The sequence below is a fragment of the Barbus barbus genome (assembly GCF_936440315.1).
Source record: "Barbus barbus genome assembly, chromosome: 42".
Classification (NCBI taxonomy): domain Eukaryota; kingdom Metazoa; phylum Chordata; class Actinopteri; order Cypriniformes; family Cyprinidae; genus Barbus; species Barbus barbus.
Genome location: NC_136720.1, coordinates 11,445,042 through 11,467,562, shown reverse-complemented (window position 1 = coordinate 11,467,562; position 22,521 = coordinate 11,445,042). Strand labels below are relative to the sequence as shown.

General features: G+C 37.3%; 1 protein-coding gene across 5 annotated transcripts in view; it reads right to left on the bottom strand.

The window, feature by feature from the left end:
- Window positions 1-22,521, bottom strand: part of LOC306861420 (liprin-alpha-2-like) — a 46,951-nt gene that overhangs the window by 11,782 nt on the left and 12,648 nt on the right. For 3 of the 5 annotated variants that reach the window (XM_079403662.1, XM_079403660.1, XM_079403659.1), the window contains exons 5-21: window positions 20,924-21,145; window positions 20,263-20,409; window positions 18,694-18,828; window positions 16,941-16,988; window positions 16,432-16,515; window positions 13,554-13,685; window positions 13,410-13,472; window positions 13,209-13,300; window positions 12,240-12,378; window positions 11,944-12,161; window positions 7,968-8,208; window positions 7,496-7,525; window positions 6,597-6,724; window positions 6,329-6,507; window positions 6,047-6,140; window positions 1,913-1,994; window positions 933-1,133 (exon numbers count right to left, since the gene is read on the bottom strand). In XM_079403662.1, coding sequence (XP_079259788.1) covers window positions 933-1,133; window positions 1,913-1,994; window positions 6,047-6,140; window positions 6,329-6,507; window positions 6,597-6,724; window positions 7,496-7,525; window positions 7,968-8,208; window positions 11,944-12,161; window positions 12,240-12,378; window positions 13,209-13,300; window positions 13,410-13,472; window positions 13,554-13,685; window positions 16,432-16,515; window positions 16,941-16,988; window positions 18,694-18,828; window positions 20,263-20,409; window positions 20,924-21,145 — 2,235 coding nt within the window. The remainder of the gene's footprint in view (window positions 1-932; window positions 1,134-1,912; window positions 1,995-6,046; window positions 6,141-6,328; window positions 6,508-6,596; window positions 6,725-7,495; window positions 7,526-7,967; window positions 8,209-11,943; window positions 12,162-12,239; window positions 12,379-13,208; window positions 13,301-13,409; window positions 13,473-13,553; window positions 13,686-16,431; window positions 16,516-16,940; window positions 16,989-18,693; window positions 18,829-20,262; window positions 20,410-20,923; window positions 21,146-22,521) is intronic. The other 2 variants (XM_079403663.1, XM_079403661.1) reach the window with 1 other exon arrangement.

The following is a 22,521-nucleotide window of genomic DNA, read 5'->3' as shown; positions in this document are numbered from 1 at the left end:
TATTTTGTCACCTAACATTAGCGTCTGATAGCCCCTCCCCTCTGCTACAATTTAAAGCTGAAACATGTGAGTTCTTGAAGTTTCCAACAGTACACAATTCGTTTTTTCGGATAATTAAGTGCATCACCTGGGTATTTCAATTGCATATTCTTTTTTGGGGATTTTCAGTGTAAATGCACTATTCGCACTATTTACACTACAAAACAGCACGGAATGGTGCATAAGTACATAAATTGGGATGCACCTAAACCGTCGTTCAGACTGACAGAACAGGAACTGTGGCTGAAGACGACACAACTGCTTTGAAAGTGCAAAATTAATTGCGTACACACTGTGCAATTTTTTGGTCATGGTCCTTTTGTGTGAAAAAAAAAAAAAAGTGCGATGTTTTTTTTTTTTTTTTATCTTAGAACAAAATTAGTCTTTTACAATACAACTATGAAATCTGTCTCAGATGGCCAGGTGTGGACAAAATTGTCCAGTGTGCACCACACTTTGTGTAGTTAGTAGTTTATCAGGAGATGCTTTGAGAAGGAGTGCATAAAAATAACTTTCAGAAAGAAAAGAAAACCTCAAATACGCAAGCTACAGTTTGACGTCTGGGATGTGCTGTGAATTCATCATTACATGATACCATGCCAGATCAGCTGTCAAGTTTCCAGTTTCTCCGATCGATGCAAAACACTATTACCATGACAAAGGAACAAAATAAAGCTGTGGATGGGTTGAAAATAGCTGATGATGACGATCGGTTTAGTGGCTATGGTGACTGACATTTATAGTTAAACCGGTGCGGCCCAGTATTTGCCAAACAATGCAAGACTCCTAATGATGAAACCAATGGGCGGTTTTGTTTTCGTAAATTATAAATGTATGTTACTGAAAACCAAGGGTGGTTGTGTGTGTGTGTGTGTGTGTGCGTGTGCACTCACGGTTCTAGACGTAGGGGGAGCCGAAGGGCTGGTGAGCGAGACCATCTCCTGGATGGCCAAGCGCAGTTTGAGGCGGTGCAGAGGATTGCTGATGCCGATCTCTCTCTGGATCTCGGTGTCCGACAGGGCTGACATGATAGCGCCGCTTTTTACATTGGCACGACAAGCTGCGACGTACCATGCTGGCATCCCTAGCCACAGCTTTGAACACACACATTGAAGCATGATTAAACATGTATATAAAAAATGTAAGTACAAAGAATGACTTGTGCAGTATCGTCCAAGCTTCAACACAAGATGGTGCCATTGCTTTGCATCTAATGATAAACGTGAACAGATCCGTTCTGACCACAAACAAACCTGAATACTGGCAAAATCTCCTTCTCTACTTCACATTCACTGATGTACATTCAATTTTTAAGAAAATATTCACATGACTTCAATAAACCGCTAATTAAAATACTGTATGTTAACACTGTATCTTAGCAAACTCATATAAGTTACTTTCTCAAAAGACATTGCAGCCATGTTACTACCACTAAACACTTCAATTGCATCACTCTAGGAGACACTGATCTCAGTATGCAATGTGCAACTGTTGTGCTGTTGAGTCGATACAGCTCAGGTCTTTATTTAGCTGCCATTAAAGAGCCCCGGAGCTAGCTTAATCGCACAATAAAGAATCTGTGTTATTATATGGAACAAACACAGAAATAATTCCCAGGATCCCACCACAGGCCACCTTTAATCACACATTTCCTCAGCATTACATTTTTGTCATGTAATTTAGAATCAGTAACGGATTACAATAAATAATGTACCCAGCACTTCTAACCAACACCTGCCTTTTAGAAAATGGATGCAATTGGATGTCATTACTCGCATATGTTTTGTGTGTCTTGCCCAATTTTCAGATATATCTTACATATATAAGATTTATATAAAAAAAATTTCATTGCAAAAAACATTGTACTGCCCACCTCCAACCACGCGACAACTGTAGGACCATCCCACTGAGCAAAAGGTAACCCTTTTCTTCTGGCTTCTTCCAACAACTCGTGTCTAGAGAGAGCAGGTGACAGAGACAGAACGAGACAGAGAGGAAGACAGATAAGGAGAAAGACAGAACCATCTTAGAGATAATCAACTGAACAGAGAGAGAGGGAAAGGGGCATGTAGAGAGAGAACGTGAGATGCTTTATCTGTCTCTGCCAGGTTTCCTGTCCTTTAATGGCCACTATCTGTTTATCAGAGCAACATGGAACACTAAATGCACAAGTTTCTTCTTAAAAGTTTCTTTCGTACCCAATACTATTCTGTAATTAGCATGCAGCGTGACGAATGCTACCTTTTGATGTAATTTCTGTACATAAGTAACACTTAATGCTCTGTTTGAGTTCACATCACTCCATAATTTAATTTAAGTCTGTCTCGTCTCTTAAGCGCAGTCTGGGTTTCTGGTTAAGAATCAAAGACAAGGTTTTCAGAGGGATGAAACGAAGGAAAGAAACTAATGGTGTCGGTCACGCTGAGATGCCAGCAAACTAAATAGTTCCAGTTTTTCAGATAAACGTATTGTGACATTTTCTTACTGCGCCCAGATCCTCGTCTATAAAACCAAGAGCTTTAGAAAACTGGAATAATGTGACTTATCGAGGGAAAACAGAAATGCCTTTTCTTTTTAACCCTAATCTGTTTTTGTCTTGATAAATATTTGCGCTGAAGACAAGGCTGCTATCATAAACTCTCATCAGACATTCACACGGACGCTTTCTACGCAGATCTCCGCAGGGAAATATGTCTAGCTTTCCTCAAGGTTGCCTCTTGTCGTTTACCGACTTTACAGGGACTGAAAGGCTTGTAACAGAGTGTGTCTTTAGAAATGTTTCAATATATCTCTCCCTCTAACGTCTGCATGTCAGAGAGCACTTGTCTCCAAGGTTCTGTCAAATTCAGAGATATTTTGTGGTAAGGCTTTACCGTTAGTTGAACTATGATGCAATTCTAAGGGCACCTCGCTACAGAACAAGCACAGGTGAGTACTTTATGGTGTGCGGAAATTGTGGTGGACTTTAAGGCAGAGACAGTTGGGTGTTCCTTCCTCAGAGAGCAGCTTCGTAAACCAACCACATGTTTGGGGTGTACGATAAGGCCACTTGAAGTGTTGGGTACAGTACTGACACATGCTGTAGTGAATGATATGGTTCTGTCTGCACAAATCAAATCTCGAAACCCCTTACGTGACCACTGATATCTCTTTTCCACCAAAGTGGTGCCGGTGATGGTGCCAGATCCGGTTCTATGCATGGGGGGGTGGATTGTTTTTATGTGAGAGTAGACGGAAATGACTTTTTTTACTATGTAACCTGTAAGCCGAAAATTGAATAAGCCATCTAATTCCTAGTTTTGGAAACATATGTTAGTATTCCGTTTAATGAATTTTTTTTTTTCATGTAGCTTAGTTGAACAACTGAAGTTGGGTGTTTATGATGAACCCGTGAAGCTGTTCGCCATCCATTTCGTCAATGCTGTTATGAGATAAATCCTGGAACAGTTCGTAAAAGGCACTTTTACTAACATGCTTCAATCGTTTTTGAAATATCGCCATGCCAAAGAAAAATGCGACATTGTAAAAATGTATTTTCAGAACAACAAAAAAACATTTATATTAAACAAGCACTTTTTCCATGATGTTCTATTGTAGTATCTGAAAGAAAATGTGGTTTGTCAGGACGACTCGTGCCTGAATAAGCTGTTACTAAAAGCGAATAAAATGGACCACGCTTTATGCTGACAGTTAAAGTTGGACGTAACGACGGATCATTTTTTCCATGCTGTCACGTGCATCCAAGTGAGCTGGATCTGAATGAGAACTTGCAGTCAATTGTAGGGATTTTTTTTCCTACTTTAGTAATTGACAATTTAACATATGTACGGATGAATCAGTCACAATAAGAACAGTAACATGCATTTAGAAAATAAATTGGGCTAACTTTTATTTCATGCCAACTTTAAAAGACTTTCTACACGAGACTAGTTGTTCCCGGTTTAAACCGGCAGGTTTAATGGGTCTAATTTTCCTGAACCACCTTTTCTTTGATTGAAAAACACCGCATCGAACCGGATTGAGCACCGCCACCGTGTCAATGGGGAACCGTCCTGTGGCCGTGAACTTTCATGTCTGTGTGCTGTAAAGGCAATAAGGCCTTTGTGGTGGTGGTGGTTATGATGCATCTCTCCTCATCTTTACGTGTTGGACTGCATATGTTCAGGTCAAATGTAATGCGTATGAGTGACTTCTTCTGAACATACTGTAGCTGGGGAGGGAGAGAAACAGTTATGAGAGAAAACAAAATGAAAAGAAAAAGAGAGCAGGGAAGAAGTCAATGAGTTGACAGTCCATAACCAGAGACGAGACCTGGTTATTGAATACGGCACACGATGCACACACGCACGCACGGACACGCGCACGCACACGTACACGAGAGGAGAAAGGCCTCGGCATGGCAGATCGAGAACAGCTTGTTATAAAGGCACACATTCTCTCTCCAGGCAGAGATGCATCCTCTATAGAACTGCAGAGGGGGAGAATCACATTTACAGTCAAATGAAAAAGAAAGGCAGAGGTGGGGGTCTCTGGATGGACAGAAAGGAAATGCTTCGGACCCCCCTGAAGATAGACACACACTTTAGGAGCATGATGACAGACACGGACAGAGCGTCGACAGTGGAAAATGCAGCAAGTCTCGGCAACACAAACTAAACTTACCCGCTGATACAGAGTCAGATGAGGAGAAAAAGAGATAGAGAGAGAGAAAAGAAAAATAGAGAAAGCGATGGGAGACAAAATTAAATGCTTGTTATTGAGCATACTGTATGTAGACTTTAGAAAAAAACACCTCGGCACAGAGACGTGCATTACTGTTGGGAATTGTTGTATTTTTGCACTTAGTAATTGACTTGTTGGTCACAATTGAACAGATCTACTTGTCTTTAAAAGTTTTTTTATCATACAGCATGCAGAAAATGTGACAGTGCAATGGAAACGGTGGAAAGCCGCCTTTGCGTGGCACCACAATGGATGAGACCGACACTAGTCAAATTACATAAAACAGTCACATTCAACCATTAGCGTTAAAGCAAAGAAATGTGATATTCGGCAAGCATCGCTTGACATGCTGTAAACACAACCAAATATGCAACAAAGTCACAAGCCTTCTATGAAAGGCACATTCTCATGTTAACATACATTCTACAAATGGCAATCGTACATTAATTGTATTTTAAGTAGTACACCATGTGGCATATAGATAACAGGCTCTATTATAGTCGCAAACAGGTAAATGGGTCTTGTATAGTTAAACAAATAAGATAAACTACATTGACACTGAAAATGCATTCTTTTTCAGATTAGCTAACATAAGGCCCGAAACATACTCTACGCAAACATGTAAATGTGAACACCAGTTAGATGCACAAGATTTAACAGCACATCTTAGCCAGGTTTTCTATCCAAGGATCTATTTTTGCGGAAAAACATTTAGCACGTTGAAATGTCTATAGATATAGATGATGAAATGCTAATAATGCTATGGATTGTCATACGTTTCGCCACAAACTTCAAATATAACAAAAAATAGTTAAATAATTACTTTTGTTGTTGGTCGTTTGTTCATTCAGGTCATCTACTGTCATGGCCAAACAATCTTCACAATTGCATTAAAGCTAGCTACTTAAAATAAATACATCTATTGTATAACTATCTATCTTGAGTACTGAGGCTTGCTTTTTTAAAAGTGACGCAAAAACCCACTCTAAGTCTGTACAACTGGACTACGCAAAGCTCTTTTTTACTTGCGTAGAGTATTTTTTTGGCCTAAGGCACTACAATGCATCCAGATGGGACATATGTTCAAATACTATTTTTTAAAGAGAGGTGTGTGAAACATAACATCACAGTATTGTGTTGTTTGTGATGTTGTGTCAGTTGTGTTATGTTGTGCCAGTAATATTTCGTTTTTCAAGATTTGGGCCCAGGAATGAATTACCTTCATAAAAGTTTGTGTTGGGTGTATAATTTGAATTAGTCAAAGAGCGGTTTATAAAATACTTACTTCTTTTTAAGCCTGCGATCTTTCTCCGCCTGTGTTCCCAGCTTTCCCACTGCAATATCCTGACCTAGAAGCTCAGGATCGGATACATTCCCTACTGATGGAGAAGATCCATTAACCAGTCATTTGATAATGTTAGTAATTCTATTTTCGTTCGACTCTAGACCAGTGTTTTAATCAGATTAAATCAATATTGGAAAGGACTGCGTTTTCTATGATATACATGTATACAATATTCTTAATATTTCACATGTCTCTATGTCTATCATATTTCTATGTTCTCACCTTGTCCTGGTCCCATAATCTCTTTCCCCAGCTGCCCCAGTCTGGCCTTCTCTTTCTTCCCAAACAGACGTCCGATGGAGGACTTGATGCCCTTCTTCTTTGGCTGTTTATGGAGGGAGTCTTGACTGCTGGCTACACTGCTCAGAGCACTGGCCTCTGTCTCTAATGCAGCTGTCAGGCTGGAGACAGACAAACAGATTAACAGCAGGAAAGTCAGGTTATGTTTGTACGCAGGATGTGTCTGGCTGCTGTCTTTTTGCCGTCTCACCGTGCGTCATTGTGCGAAGAAGCAGGCAGCGTGTGGGTCATGCGAACTTGGCGAGGTGTGGGAGGTGGCGAGGTCTCGCATTTGATGGTGGCCTTGTCCTCTCGACCGTCCTCGTCCACCGCTGCGATCTGTGACAAAGGGAATTTGAATTAAAGGGACAGTTCACCCAAAAATGTAAATACTCTCATTTAATAACCCTCATGTCGATCCAAAAATGTAAGACCTTTTAGATATTTTGAGTCATCCTCAGTGTGTTTTTTGCACATACAGTGGAAATCAATAGACTTTGTAAACTAAATTTATTGAGGGTGAGTTTTGGCGTGGAAAACATGAATTTTGAAAGAAACAAATGGGGTATTCCAGAAACCTCAGCTAATAAAAACTGATGTTAATAAAGATTAGTATAGATCAATAATAATCAAGTAACAAATGTCACCCATACACTGATTTTTTATTTTTTTTATTAAAAAATTATTATTAAAAATGTGTTATTTACATGTAAAATAATTTACCAATACTTATTTATCTTAATAACAAATAATCATGGGCATTGTTGTTTTTTAGCCCATACAAATATCTAATCATGTTTAAAACAATATAAATGTGCTTAAGGAGCATAATGGTAATACTAAGACTTGTTTTCAGAGAATAAAGTAAATTTGCCAGTGGGACTAGAAATATTGTCTTTTTTTAAGCAAAAACCTAATTGAATTTTATTATATTTTATTCATTCCATTCACCCTTTTAGACTGCAGCTAATTCAGTTCCAACTCATCAATTGGAAATGGATTTTTTTTTTTTTGATTTTCCCCCAACCCTGGTGTCCTCTATGCTGCCCATAAAAAATAATCATGCCAAATACAGCCTGCTCTTTTGTGAAGAGACCACATGTTAAGTACCTTTCTCCTGTGTTTCCGCAAGTCACTGGGCTGCAGAACAAAAAACAAAATATGTTAACAGGTTAATGGATACTGGCTAGTCATGAGGCATTCAAAACAACGCAGCATGATGCAGAAACTGCAGAGAAATGACCAGGAAAGCTGGATTACAGCATTTGATTGAGAGACATCATACTGTGTCATTTGTGACTGCACTACAATTTGCATGAAAAAAGGTTTTTGTAAAGCCCCAAAATGTTAAAGTTACGTGCTGTGAATTAAAAAAAAATATTTTTAAAGGGTCATTTACATACTTTAATTTTTTTATTTCCAACCAAAAAAAATCTAATAAATAATAATAATAATATTTGAATTCCAATGACCATTTTGCTACATCTATGGTCAGCACTGTTAATATATAAAAAGATCAAAGAAAATGTACTGTAAATCTTGATATGAAGATATGGACAGAGATACAGATGGGCTCGTATACCAGTGTCATGACCCCCATGCGCTCCATGTCGCGGGCGGGGCTGCGCGGGGTGAGTTTGGGGGTGGAGTGTCCGCTGGGGGGGGAGGAGGAGGTGAGGGAGGATGCGGTGGCTGAGGCAGTGATGGAGGCTCCGGGATGGTGCATCCGCGCCAGGTTTAGCCCCTCCAGGCTCACGCTGGCCACGCGGTTCTCGATTTCCTCTGCCCTCAGTTCTGTCGACTCCTTCTCTTCTTGGATGAGCCTGGAGTAACAAGGGGAAAAGAGTTTAGCCCGCAGTGAGTCAGAAATTACAGTATATGATAATAAGCTAATAGCATTTTGATTCACAATATTACTGGAGTGCTGAGTTTGAGTTTAACAGGACTAAAAACAATGCAGCTGAAACAACTAATTATCCCTTACTACAATGAATGGAACAAAATGAAAAGCACAACACTAATAAGAACATAAAAAGCAGCCACATTGTTGTTCATCGGAAATTCTGAATGCTGTCTGGACGCAAATATATATATATATTTTTTTTAACTAAATGCACAATTACAATGTTACAATGTTTAGACTGGTTTGCAGATTCAGAGATTGTTTTTGAAGATCTGATACCTCAGTTTCTGTAAATCTGTCTCTTTTTCTTCTGATGTTTTTCATGGCCTTGGATTATTGAATATATTGTAAAGCAACCATCGAGCAGGCTGCAAACAATTAAACATTGACCATTTGTCAAGCATTTAACATGTTTACAGTTTGTTGTAAGACATACAACAGCCCAAAAGTCTTCCAGCCAAAAAGCACAAAGACCAAAGCTGGTGCTTTATAAAAAGCGGACCACGACTGGGGGGGGAGATAAATAAACGCACACAGGGGAACCATCTTTCTTCCTGTTGTAATCAAAAAACCCAGCAGACATTAGAGGCACAGTTTAATAGCATAGTGAGCAGTATTTGTACATAGGTAATCAAATAATGTTAAACACACATATTGTAAAAAAAAAAAATTAAGCTGCTTTTTTATATTTTGATGAAACTTACATAAATAGAGCTCTTGACCAAAAAAAATATATATATATTGTGGGAAATAACAGGACAGAGAACTATCTAAAAAAAAAAAAAACTTGTCTGCAGTGAGTAGCTGTTAGTGAAATTAAAATGACCTTTGAAATAACTCCTAAAAAAGGCTGAAGAAAGGCTTTCCATCTGTTCTGGCCTCTTCAAATATTAAATCACACATTTCCACTGAATTGGATAAATTTCAAATTAGATCTCAATAAAATCCAAAGGGCCGGGATAGTTTATTTGTTAGTACTTGATTTGAAGTCATACATTTGCTTTTAACAGTCGGAATGCACTACACGACTTTTCCCCCGATTTACAGTCTGGAGAAGTTTATGAATTTTATGACTGTTTACAAAGTCGATAAATGTATGATGTCTTGCGTTCGGATTTTAAAACTTGTGTAGTCCTGCCTTTAGCTATAAGTGCAAGGGCTGCTGGTTCAAACCCAGTTTGGCCTTAGGGTGAACAATTTGTAAAAGGACATCGACATGCAGGACACATGTCCAGCCAGACAAGTGATAGTGTTGTGATATTAAGCAGATTTATACAGTATACATATGCCAATCCCAGAAATTATGGAAATCGGGAACAGCAGAAATGTCCACATGGAGTGAAGGGTTTCCATGTCCACAAGGAAACCTTTCAGTCAACCGCTCTTGTTCAATAACTACTGGAGTCACGCCTCAAGTTCTCAAGTGTCAAATCAGCCTCCATCTTATGCACTGCGAGAACAGCCTACAGGAGAAACCTTGAGCTCTGGCTGATATTTAATTCAGCATATACGCCGCCTGAAGGTACAACTCGTCTTTCTGCAGTGCCTTTAATTACTTTTACTTCTTTCTAGGACTTGTGTGTGGCAGAATCCTGATTCTGAGTCTCTGTAGAGATGTAGAAATTCTAATAAATGTGACACTTAAAACATCAAAATATGAGTGAAGGGATTAGCTAGGGAGTAGAAGGTTTTATGGAGGGAAACTTTAATGATAAATCTACGCTTCTAAGATGCAAAGGTGACAAGTTCAATTCCTCGTACTGCTCGTTCTAAACAAAGCTACAAGGATAATAGTCAAGGAACTTGTACCTGTCCCAGGAATCAGTGTACTACAAGTCACTCTCACTAAAATTGGCTCAAAATATCAAACATGTTTGATGTGCTCCAACTTTACCAATTCATATTCTAAAGCTAAAAAAATCACGTGACATCTGTCAAAACTGCACAAAATCGACTCCTCGACCTTTAGACTCCAAAACGGTAGAAAAATCTGGGTAACACTTTATTTTAAGGTGTCCATAATACAGAGTAATTACCTAGTTAAGTACTTAGTAGTAGCCTTTGTAATTACATGAAACAAAATGTACTTGCCATGTAACTGAGTTTATGGAACAGCCTGTAATTACAGTTTGTAATTATGTACATGTAAGAGGCAGCTACTGTTGCACATATGTAAAAGACCGATTGTTACATATGTGTTGCAGACTTTACACAACGTAATTATAAATGTAAGTACACAGACATAAGCTACTTAAACTAAAGTGTATCAAGATTGTACATAAGTGTACTTCACGTGTATCTATACTGTACACCTCATCCAGCTGCACCTTGATTTAACCCACCAATACACAGCTAAAATACATGTAATATATTTCTAATCACATTACAATTACATAATATTACACAGACATAAGCTACTTAAAATAAAGTATATCAAGATTGTACTTAAGTGTACTTCATGTGTATCTATCCTGTACATCTTATCCAGCTGCACCTTAGTTTGATTTAACCCACCAGTACACAGCTAAGATACATGTAATACCTTTCAAAATTACAGAATATTACACAGGCATAAGCTACTTAAAATAAAGTATATCAAGATTGTACTTAAGTGTACTTCATGTGTATCTATCCTGTACATCTTATCCAGCTGCACCTTAGTTTGATTTAACCCACCAGTACACAGCTAAGATACATGTAATACCTTTCAAAATTACAGAATATTACACAGGCATAAGCTACTTAAAATAAAGTATATCAAGATTGTACTTAAGTGTACAAGTAGCTATGTAACGGACTCGGCCTGTTACATATGTGTAGCAGTAGCTGCCTATTACATGTACATAATTACAAACTGTAATTACAGGCTGTTCCATAACTCAGTTACATGGTAAGTACATTTTATTTCAGATAAGTACAATGGCTATTACTAAGTAATTAATTAGGTAATTACTTTTTGTTATGACACCTTAAGATAAAGTGTTACCAAAATCTGTGCAAAAGTTGTGCAGTGTATTCCAGCCTTAACCTGACTAAAAAGATCACTGAGGGTTGCTTTATGACTGTGGATTTTTTTAAAACAACATTTAAATGATGTTTTAAAGAAAAGCTGTAAGAGTTCTTTTTAAGCTAATGCTAAATGAACAAGAAAAACAAACATAGATGTTCACTAAATAATAAAAAATCACCCCATATCAGATTTCGTCAGTCAGGTTTCAGGCCCCATTACTACACTAATCAGAGTAGCAAATGTCTTACATTTGTTATCCAACTAGGGCTGTATTTCTCTGCTAGGCCTGTATTTGCTATATCATTAACTTTCTTTTGGATAGTCTTGAAAATTGTGTTGCTGTTTTAGGACAGGTGCTAGCCTGGTTTAGATACTATCTTTGTAGGGGTAAATGAACAGCTGACAAACCTAGTAATGCTAAATAAGGTGTGCACCATGGGTCGATCTTAGGCCCACTGCTGTTTTATTATCACCTTTGAGGTGGTATTTCTAAGAAATATAATGTTCTTTCCTTGATTTACAGATGGATTACATTATAGACATTAAAGCAATCTGAATGTAGAACATCTCTTGGTAGACCATTAAGGCAACATGATTTAAGCCTACTCTACAAAAAGATGCTGTGGTCACAATCAGCAAACTGACCGGATCTCTTTATTGATGGCATCTAGTTGTTCTTGCAGCATCATTGCCAGAGTCTGAGCATCTGAATGTCCTCCAGGAGACAGTAGATCCATCGAACTGAAAAGAGTCTCTCGGTCATCGTCATCGATATCCGACATTTCCGTGTCGCTCTCGAACGGGTGGCCGCCCAGAACGCCAAGTTGCTGAGAGCGCCATTCGTGCTCTCCCAGAGACTTAGCCTGCAAGAAGATGAAAGAGAAACATAAGGAGTGAGGTTTAGTATAAAGCTCGAGAAACAATAGGTGATGAGATCCTACCTTCTGTTCGTCCCTACGTAGCCCCACACGTCCTCTCCTGGGCCTGCGGATCACCTTGGTGGAGCGATAATGGTCAGATTGCGTCTCGGCAAGAGAACCCAGGGAGAAAAGCAGATCTCCAGATGCATCCAGATGAGACCTGGAATCAAGACCACAATCTGTTATCTAGCATTAAGACATGGCGAAAAAATTTTTTGTTCACATTCTAACTGGTTAGTTTCACTATGAACTACATTGGAAACTATAAACTTCATTTGCAAAACTCATCCCTACTACGGTTTTGATGTAACCGTAGTATAAAACCATGCAGAAGAATCGAGGTATGTACGAGTCAAGTAATTTGATAAACACTGCACAGAAATGGTGACATAGTTCCTTGTAAGTGCATACGCCGCAGTCTTTTAAGGTATTTTAACAAGAATGGAACCTTATCAGTGACAGATCTGGAACAATCCCATAAAGCATAATTGAAAATGATGTTTGATATGATGCCAAATATGTTTGATATATTGCAAAGTCTGATTTGATTGGTGGAATTTGTTTTTTAAGAATAATGGGTAACAGTTTTTCACCTATAATTCCACTAAACATGATAATTTAAGAAGTTCAAAAAATGTGGGCTGATGGCTTCAAAAAAAGCATAAACCACCAATTAACAACCTCAGAGCTCACAGTAGGTCTGTTTTTATAAGGTGATAAATTATTGTTAAAAAACCAATTCCCCTACGGAGTAAATTAATATGACTGTCTGTGTGATCTCATAGCATGTATCCTTGGATCGCTTCCTCCAGAATGAATACATGCAGTGCTGCTGCTAATGTTGTTGCTAGATACTGTATTTGGAACAGCCTTTGTGATGAGCGCATGCCTATGTTGTCTCAAAATTCTGTTGAGCTTGCGGGGTTTTGGAACAGAACTATTGTTTATTGTAAAATGATAGTTCTGAGTTCTTCATGCTTTCTGTCTCACCGTGACAGCGTGGGCTCTGTAAGGGATCCGGCCCTCAATCGGTACTGATCCAGTTCAGATCTCAGTTTCTCGATCTCCTCCGAGAGATGAGACTACAACCGCAAAGCACATTAAAGTTTCATTTTACTCAGAATGGATAGCAAAGCATTGCATCAGAATTTGTTCCACCAATCTTGTTTTCAGAAAATAAAAACTAGTAACCTTTTCCTGTATGGAGTCTTCTAACTGCTTCCTGTAGTTATCAGAGTCTTGTATTAACACATTCTGAAAGAGAAGCAACGGAAACAGTGTGAGTGATCAACATTATCGGAAGACATCTGCCATGATGGTTACATCTTCTCTCACCTTGTCCTCAAGAGCGGCCATTCTCTCTTTCAGGTGGAGCTGTAAACGTTCATTCGACTCTGTCAAGAGTCTGTCCACAGTGTCTGACAGACGCTTGTTGTGTTCCTCGTTCATCTTCTCTCTCTGTCGAGCCTGAGGAAACAAAATGTTATTTTATCAGCATTTTATTCACAAAATAAATAAAAAAATGTTATGTGTGTGGAAAATTGCTATATCAGTAAAGACATTGTTTCTGGTTATGTTTCAATAGATTCAAAGATAGGAGTCTTTTCTTGTAGTAATAGTAGGTTGTTGTTGTTTATACTACATTTGCAAATAGTGGCCGATATCTGCACCTCAGTATTGTAGTGGGCGACATTATAAAACAGTATACAATAATAACGTATTGAGTGTAAATTATAATTTTTATTAAAATTATTAAATGGATGCCGCCCCTAAAACTAACCCTAACCTTAACCAATAAACACACGTTATTTTGCACTTTTCGATTATTTCCTTAGTTTTTACTGAAAATAAATGCCTTTCTGATGTGATACGGGATGTGAAAAGAGAGTAGCGCGAGGTCGGCAGAAGGCAGAATCGAACCCAGGTCTATCGCGTCAAAAGCAACTTATGAATTACTACCTGCACCACTGAAGCTGATAGTACTTAGACGTTTTTTTGCGGTATTTTCTAACGCTACCACACGTTAGTAGGCGGAGTTAGTGTTAGTAGCCTCTGCCTAAATGAAAACAAAATAATTATAAAAAATAGCCTACAGGAGCGTTTTATTTTCATGAAAGGGCAATCGAATGTGCCGTTCTCTTTTGGGCTCTGTACCTTGTCGTCTATCCATCATAAACATTCATAATAGGCGGCACTCGTCATTAAATTGTGCACATATCCAAAAAGGAATTCATTACTATGCACATATCCAAAAAGGAATTCATGTTATCAGAAATATCTATTTTTACTAGTGAAAATTTATTTTTAACATGTAACAATTAAGTTGCAGATATCAACAATACATATTTTTAAATGTCAAAAGGGCGACAACACTATTACAGATAAGAAATTTACATTTTTACTAATGGAAATGCAATTGCTGATATCAGAAATAGCCATTGTTACTAGTAGAAATATAATTCCTGATATCAAGAATTAGCATTTTAACTAGTAAAAACTGAATTGTTGATATCAAGAATTCATATCCTGAGAATGAATAAAAGTCAAAACGACTTGCCATAAACCTCACACCACTGCATGTTTAACCCTCAGAGACCCAAAATTGATACTCATGACATATTTTTTAACCCTTAAACATGTCTCAAGAAAGTCATTAATTATAAAAATCATTTTGTTTAGGCAATATTTGCATTGGGGTATAATTTAGAGAAAAATTGCAATGCTGGGCCTATAGGGCTGGTCTCAAATTTCCGCACATTCAGAGCATGTAAGCCATTTCCCATCACTTAAACTTGCTGTGATAAAGTGTCAGCTACTGTTATGTGTAGTTTTGACCCATATTTGAAGTTAGGTATTATTTAATTATTGCAATGCTGGGTGAGTGTTGTGAGTGTTGCCCAGTTATCATAATATAAAAACCAAAATAAAATCATTGCATTTTTGACGTTTTTCATCATTCATTATACTGGAAATTAGGGATGTAATGATGTAATGTTTGACGATAAATCATGATAAAATTCCTCACGGTTAGTATTACCGTTTCATATTTTAATTATCATTAAAACCGTATTCAATTACCGTGATTTGAACAACTCACGATAAATAAATACTGTCCAGCATAAAGCACAGTTTTCAGTAACAGTCTCACGTGCGCACAGCAGCAGAGTAGTTTCGTTTTGAATGAAAACAGGGCAGAAAAGCTGGGAGGTTTTAAAAGACTGCTGAGAGAATTATACAAATGAATATATGAATTAATTAAATTATACGAGTGTACCTCTGAAGGTTCTGACTGTCTTCAGAAACAATTCGATGGAATTTTGTTTTCATCTTCGCTCAATTTAATACCTAAAGAAGTGTTATTAATCGCAATATTGCTTGGTCCACAAAGTTTACGGGAAACAGCTGTAATTCAGCTTTTCCATAAGCACCACCTGCTGTCAGAGAGTGGATTTACAGAGACTTATATTTACATTCAGCCTGTGTGCAGTTTCTGTCTGGCCAAAAATTAATTTGCATGCCCTGCTGTAGCCTAAATATTGACCGGTTGATGAAAAAAAAGCTTATGTGGATTCTACACATTTAAACAAATCAGATAAGCTATCTAGAATTATTTATGGAGCAGATCAAATACATATGATCATTTATTAATCAATTATCATTTTGACTTATCCCTTTTCTTTATTTAAAGGCTGAAATGTGAGGTTTACCTTTTTATGAAACTTTTTCAAAGCTTTATTTGAACATTTACATTCGATATTTGACCATGTTATTAAACTGGTGTCAGTCAAGTTGTCATTTAAAATGCGAACATCATTGGTAATGTTATTGTTTTAGTGATTATGCAAACAAAAAATAATTTTAATTTGTTGTTTGAAGTGATTTATGTGTCTGTACTTTTTGAACATCTCCAGCACATTTTAACAATACTGTGATAATACTGATAACTGTGATAATAACCGTGATGAGAAATTTTCATACCGTCACATCCCTACTGGAAATGGAAGGTCAAGGTAGAGTGCATTGCATTGTGGGATATAATTTTTATATAAATAAGTTTTATACTGTTTTCATACGTTTTTTTTTTTTCAAATTAAGTTAGTATTTTGGATATTCCACAAACAGAAAATTTACATTCTGCACAAAATAAGCATACTGTGATGATAATATATAGTATGGACGTGTGGATTCTTTAATGATATAAAGAGATGTTGACCCTGAGCAGTTCCTGGTTCTTTTCCTCCAGCTGTCCCTCTAAATGTCTCATCCGCTCCTCGATACTGCCGTGTCTCTCCTCCGCCTGAACAACAAACACACACATTGTATTTTGTCAGATGAGAAAATGTGAAGCCACAAATTAGCTCAAAGAGCAGAGAAAAGACCCTTGAAGCATGACTATGATGTTGGCTTGAAAATAATCTAGATTTATGAGATTTTGAGTTTGGTTTATAAAGTGCCATCACACCAAAAACCACAGACATGGTTGAGCAGACAGGTAAAGAGAAGGAGCGTGTATTTCCTTAAGCTTTTGTTCTCTCCTGGGTGAACAGAAAGAACCAAGTACGTCAGCAACTCATTAAAGCGAAGAAAATCCCAGCTGAGCATCACATGCAGCTGAAATACACCAGCAGTGAACAGACCCACAGCCAGACAGAGTGAAGTGAATGAGAGAGAGAGAGCGAGAGAGAGAGAGAGAGAGAGAAAGAGAGCAGCTTTCAGCCCCACCTTCCTCAGACTGCAGTTCATGTCCTGGAGTTTAGCTTCCATTTCAGACTAACAAACCACACAATACAGAGAAATACCACACAACGTTAATAATAAACAGTGTATCTGTCCATGTTCCCACGGTAGAGTTTGTTAACAGCTCGTTTTAAAGAATGAACAAGAGAAATTTCTGTGTTTTACTTTTTCTTTAACCTTTTCAGGGGCAGTGGTCACTGTAAAAAAAAAAAAAAAAAAAAAAAAAAAAAAAAAAAAATCACCTGCCAAATTTAGTTTGGGCTTAAAGTAGGAATCGTTCCATTTTATGAAGATTTTGGGTGTTTTTTTTTAAGGAAGGGTAGCAAAGTAAAGAAGCATACATGAATTATAATTCTATAAATTATACTATATTAAATATATTAATTATATAACAAATAATTTTATAATGAATAAAATCTGCAAATTTGTATAAAGTTCATTATAACAAATAATGTTTTTTCAACAAGAAAATGATATAAATATAAAATTTTAAAAGAAAGAATTAAAAATAATGACTTTTTTTAATAAAGTTAATTATAACCAACAATTTTATAAAGACAAGTTATTTTTAAAAAAGTAATTTTTTTCTGTCAAGATAGTTATATAAATATTTGTCATATGCTAAATGACAAAAGTAAAAAAGTAAAGAGTGTAAAGACCATCGACTCTACCGTGCGACTCCACCGGGCAGGGACACCGGCAAGGGATAGTAGTAGCTTTTTATTAAATTTTTTTCATTGATATGTTTATTATTGAAATGTTGTTGTTATATGCATGTGTCAATTTTATTTAATTTCTTTATTTTCTTAAATATGTGGGTAGATAGTATTTATAGAGTTGTAACTTTTTAGTTTTAGTTACTTTTTCTTATTTGTAAGTCGCTTTGGACAAAAGCGTCTGCTAAATGACAAAAGTAAAGTAAAGTAAAAGTATATAATATAACAACTTTATTAAACATAGGATTTAAAACCTAATGCTATTTTAACAAGATATTTATATATCTAATATAATTATTTTATAATGGAAAAATAATAAAAATTGTAATGCAAATTCTTTTCAAGTTAATTATATTACTAATATTATACATTTATAATGAAAGAGATATTCTTATTTTTATATCAAGGTTACATACAGTAAGTACTATGGGAAGGAATCACAGGAAATAACAATTTTCACTAAAAGTACAATTTGTTAACACATACCAGACCAAAAATGTACTGATGTGTTTGACCATATGACCTTTCATCAGTACACTACATAAGTTTGAAAGAGATCATTTCATTCTACTGCGACTAAAGATTTGGAAGTTTTTATGCTGATCAATGCACATAATAAATGTTCACTAAGTGCAATGTAATGCTTTGCTCCAACTAAACCAAGAATGTTTAGAGCACCTTAATGTGCAGTGGTCAATAGGAGAAACCACCTCAAAAATGGCCCTTGACCCCTAGCCTGAATAGTTGAGGCCAACATGGATTGCAGTGTGATGCCTCTCTCTCTGAAGTACTACTGTTTGGCTGATTCATTTGTGTGAATCGTTTGTTCTGATGGTTCACTTCAGTAAATCAGTTCATTTGAGTTATCACTCAAGTGTTCCCAGATATTCCTTCACTTTCCTTCTTGTTAATTTCAAAGCAAATTAATATTTAGTTAAGGATTGCAACAACACAGGTTTGCATTAAATACACAGCTAATGTGTGTATGTGTGTGTGTGTGTGTGTGGTATCAAGTACAGTACCTTAGTGAGAGCTGCTATCCTCTGTGCTAGCTCAGCCTCGACTTCAGGCAGAGTCTCAGCTTTCCTCATGGTCTGCTGGAGCTTCTGTTCCGCCAACTCCAGCCGTTCCTGTAACTGCCTGTTCTTCTCCTCCATCTGTGGGAGGAAAAACACACACACACACACACACACACAGTGCCTGATCAGAGAGTTTATCCTCATATAGCAGACACCATTGGACAGTCCAGCTTCCACGGCAAAAAGTGGATCATCGTGGCCGTTTTCAGTTTGCCCAAACAAACAAAATTACATAACTGCCTATTTTTGCCTGTTCTTGGAACAATTAAACTCTCATTAGAGGGTGATAAATGCACGCTGAAGCTTTGCAGTACCTGTCTTCAACTCAATTGCATTATACACTAAAATTTCTACAAATAGGTTTCTTTAACTAAAAAAAGCAAAAATAAAATACAATCTACAAATTACTTAATTTGCTACTAAATAAGTACAAAAATAATTGAAACTGAAAAATAAAAAAACAAATAATTCTTTTGTAGGATATTCTCGCTGCTCTTTTACATATCAGTGTTATTTTGGTACTGTTTATATAAAAAGCAAAACTTTGGAAAAGGAACTCAGGAACTGTTCTGTGCAGTTTTTTTGACAGAGGGAAACGATGCATTTCTAGTTTCATAATATTTGTTCCTAAGCTTTTACTTTCTAAAAAGTAAAGTAAAAAAAATATCAGCTAAGTATTCCTCATTTGTAAGTCACTTTGGATAAAAGCATCTGCTAATTGAATAAATGTTAATGTCAGTTTAGTAAGTGTTTTTTTTTTTCAATTTTTGAACCGTCACCATTGCCATATAATGCAAGAAAGATCACTAACGTCAACAGATTTTACTAATAGACTAATTTACTAATCTCTGTCTCAAAATAAAATAATGTTGCTGGCACTTTTCTAAAGTAAAAACGACTTTAGAAAAGTGCCAGCAACATTATTTTATTGTCATTGGCTCCAAAATCTCAGGTGAAAATTGTCATTTTGACCCCTCTCTACAAAACACTGGATTACTCAGTATATATTAATCCAAAACATTTATTATTTTGGCTTCTGTACATGTATTAAATAAAACCAAAAATTTGAGCTGGGTAAGTTTTTGAAATGTGTTTCATTTGACAAGGAACGAACCAAAAAAAAAAGGCAAACAAGTTTGGCAGAAAATTAATAAATACTCACAGAATTTAATTTTCCAGCTGAAGTAATCGATGGTTGAAAAAAAATTCTTAATTTTGTCATGCACTTTCATTATGTCTCTGTAATATGTTCAGAACATGTTTTTTTTCTTCACATCTCTAAGCACTTTCTCAGAAATCCTGGTGGATCATTTGGCATGATATGAAACTGTGTCATGCTGACCGTGATTTCAGCAGAAAAGAATCTTCAAGAACGAACGGAATGACTGTTTGTCAGTTGTCAAGTTCAAAACATCTGTGCACTAGGCAGTTACATAAATGCAGTATATCAAAGTAATTTGAAATAATGCTAAACAGAAAATGAAATTGGAAGGCAAGTGGTTAGAGCCTGACCTGTCTGAGGAATGCCTCCTTATTGGCCAGTTCGTTTTCCAGCTTGTCTGTGATGTCATGTAGTGATGTGGACTCTCTCTGGACACTGAGATAGCGCTTCTCAAGAGTCACGATCCGTTCCTCCATGTCTTCTTTCTGACACATAGCCTGTATACACACACACACACACACACACACACACACAAATATATTGGCAGACTGTTGGTTAGTGGCTCTCAGACACGCACCTAAGATGGAGCCCGCAGGTGTAATAGTCTGCTGTCAATCAAAAATCCTGCCCTATAATTACACTCAGGCTTGAGGACATGTATGAACACAAGCAAACACACACATTCGGACACAGAGGCACACACACACACTCACTGCTCCGGGCTGCCACAACCTCTCTCCATCAATAGCTGTATCTCAAATCCAACAGACATTTCCCAGAATCTGTCCAGCTGTCGCTAATCATCAATGTGACAAGGCTGTGTCTGAAAACAAAGGCAGTTGCTTTGCTACCTGGTCAGTCAGTGTTGCAACAGACTGAATTTTGAAAGAAGGCACCAAACTGCATTTGAGTTGAAAGGATGTAAACTATTGTCTGATGAAGTTTCAGACGCGGTCTAATTTACAGTATGTGTGTTTTGAGACAGAGGCTTGACATGCACCCATACTGCACCTCTTTAATATCTCTCTGGTACTTGTTGTTCATATCTTCGCTTTTGATGAGGTCTTTTCGAGCCGTCTCCAACTCCTGCTCAACCTCGGACACGCGGGAGGACAGCGAGGACATGCGCTCCTTCATCTGCGCCAGCTCGTAGTTTTGCTTCTCCAGCAGCTCCTGCAACTCCACCACCTGACTGGCCTCGTCCCCCGACTCCATCGACCCGTTAGACAACCGCTGCAACCCAAACACATGCAATACACTTCCTTTTAGAGTGAAAAAATGCTGTAAAATGGATTAACCAGATTAAATAAGGATGTTTAAACAGAATTAACTATTCGTTAATTCAGTAAAACTGGACATTATTATCAGGGTTATTATCATTAAATAGAACAAAACCCATAAAATTATTATTTTATTACATTAAATGTGACATATCATGAAAATCAGACTTTTTCCATGTTTAAGTGCTATAATCGGGTCCCCGGTGGACCTACCTACCCAGAAAACATACCAAAAATTTTTTTACTGTGTTCTTTTTTTTAAGTCTTTCTCTGCAATCTTGTTAAAAAATGAGCCGCTCAGATTTCACTCCCCCCGTGACGTAGAAAGGGGATCTTATTATAATATTACCGCCCCTTAATCTGCAAGTTTCCACCCATGGCGCCGCCATTGTGTTTTCGCAAAAGTTCAAGCAAAGCATGCTAAATGTTCTGTCTTTGTCTGCACTGACAAGAGCAGTAGACATATTGATTTATTTAATAATACAGTTCAGTCATGAAACTCAGGCTGACAGGTTGTTAACGTAACTGATGATATTCAGAGAGTTAAACGACTTGGCACAAGCTGATTGGTTCATGCTGCATATGCAGCCAATGAGCTTACTACGTTGCATTTATATTGCTGGCTAGCATTCATTTGAGATTCCTTCAGCACGCTTTCAGAGTTTCTCTGAAGCCCTCCACCTTCCCCAGGTCCACCTGTATAGATCTGCTACGGGCTATTTTATATGCTATTTGTGCAGCAGCAGTATGTCTTAAATACTCAAGGCAAAGTATCGCCATATGCACTGGCAGTAGCAAGTTACTGTACTTGCTTGCAGCAGCAGCAATAATCTACAACTACAGCTATAATCAACAGCAGCAGCAATTCAGCAGCAGTGTAGCAGATCTTTTCTGCTAAGACCAAATACATTAACATTGTCATATCCATCACCCTGCTAAAATCTTCAGCGAGTTGTCATGATTGAACTGTATATTACGCTGCTGCCTCACAGATCTAATATAAACATGCCATTTATTTCCCAGCTGTTTACCTTCACAGACATAACCGACTGTTTTTGTAACTTATGTGTTTTTAACATAAACTTGTGTATATTTGACAGTTTAAGCGCAATAAGACATGAAAGAGAACTTGGTTTAGTACTCACATGCCATATGACAGCCGCTTTCTGTGTGCGTGCTTCGGATGTGTGCGCTCAGAAAACCGTATATCAGAAGTTTAAACTAATGTGGTTTAAAACGCATGATTTCAGCACAATAGACATCGTAATCAAAATCAAACAGATGTTTTTTAGCAGAGTATCTGAGGAACGAGCTGTAAAGGCACAGTAC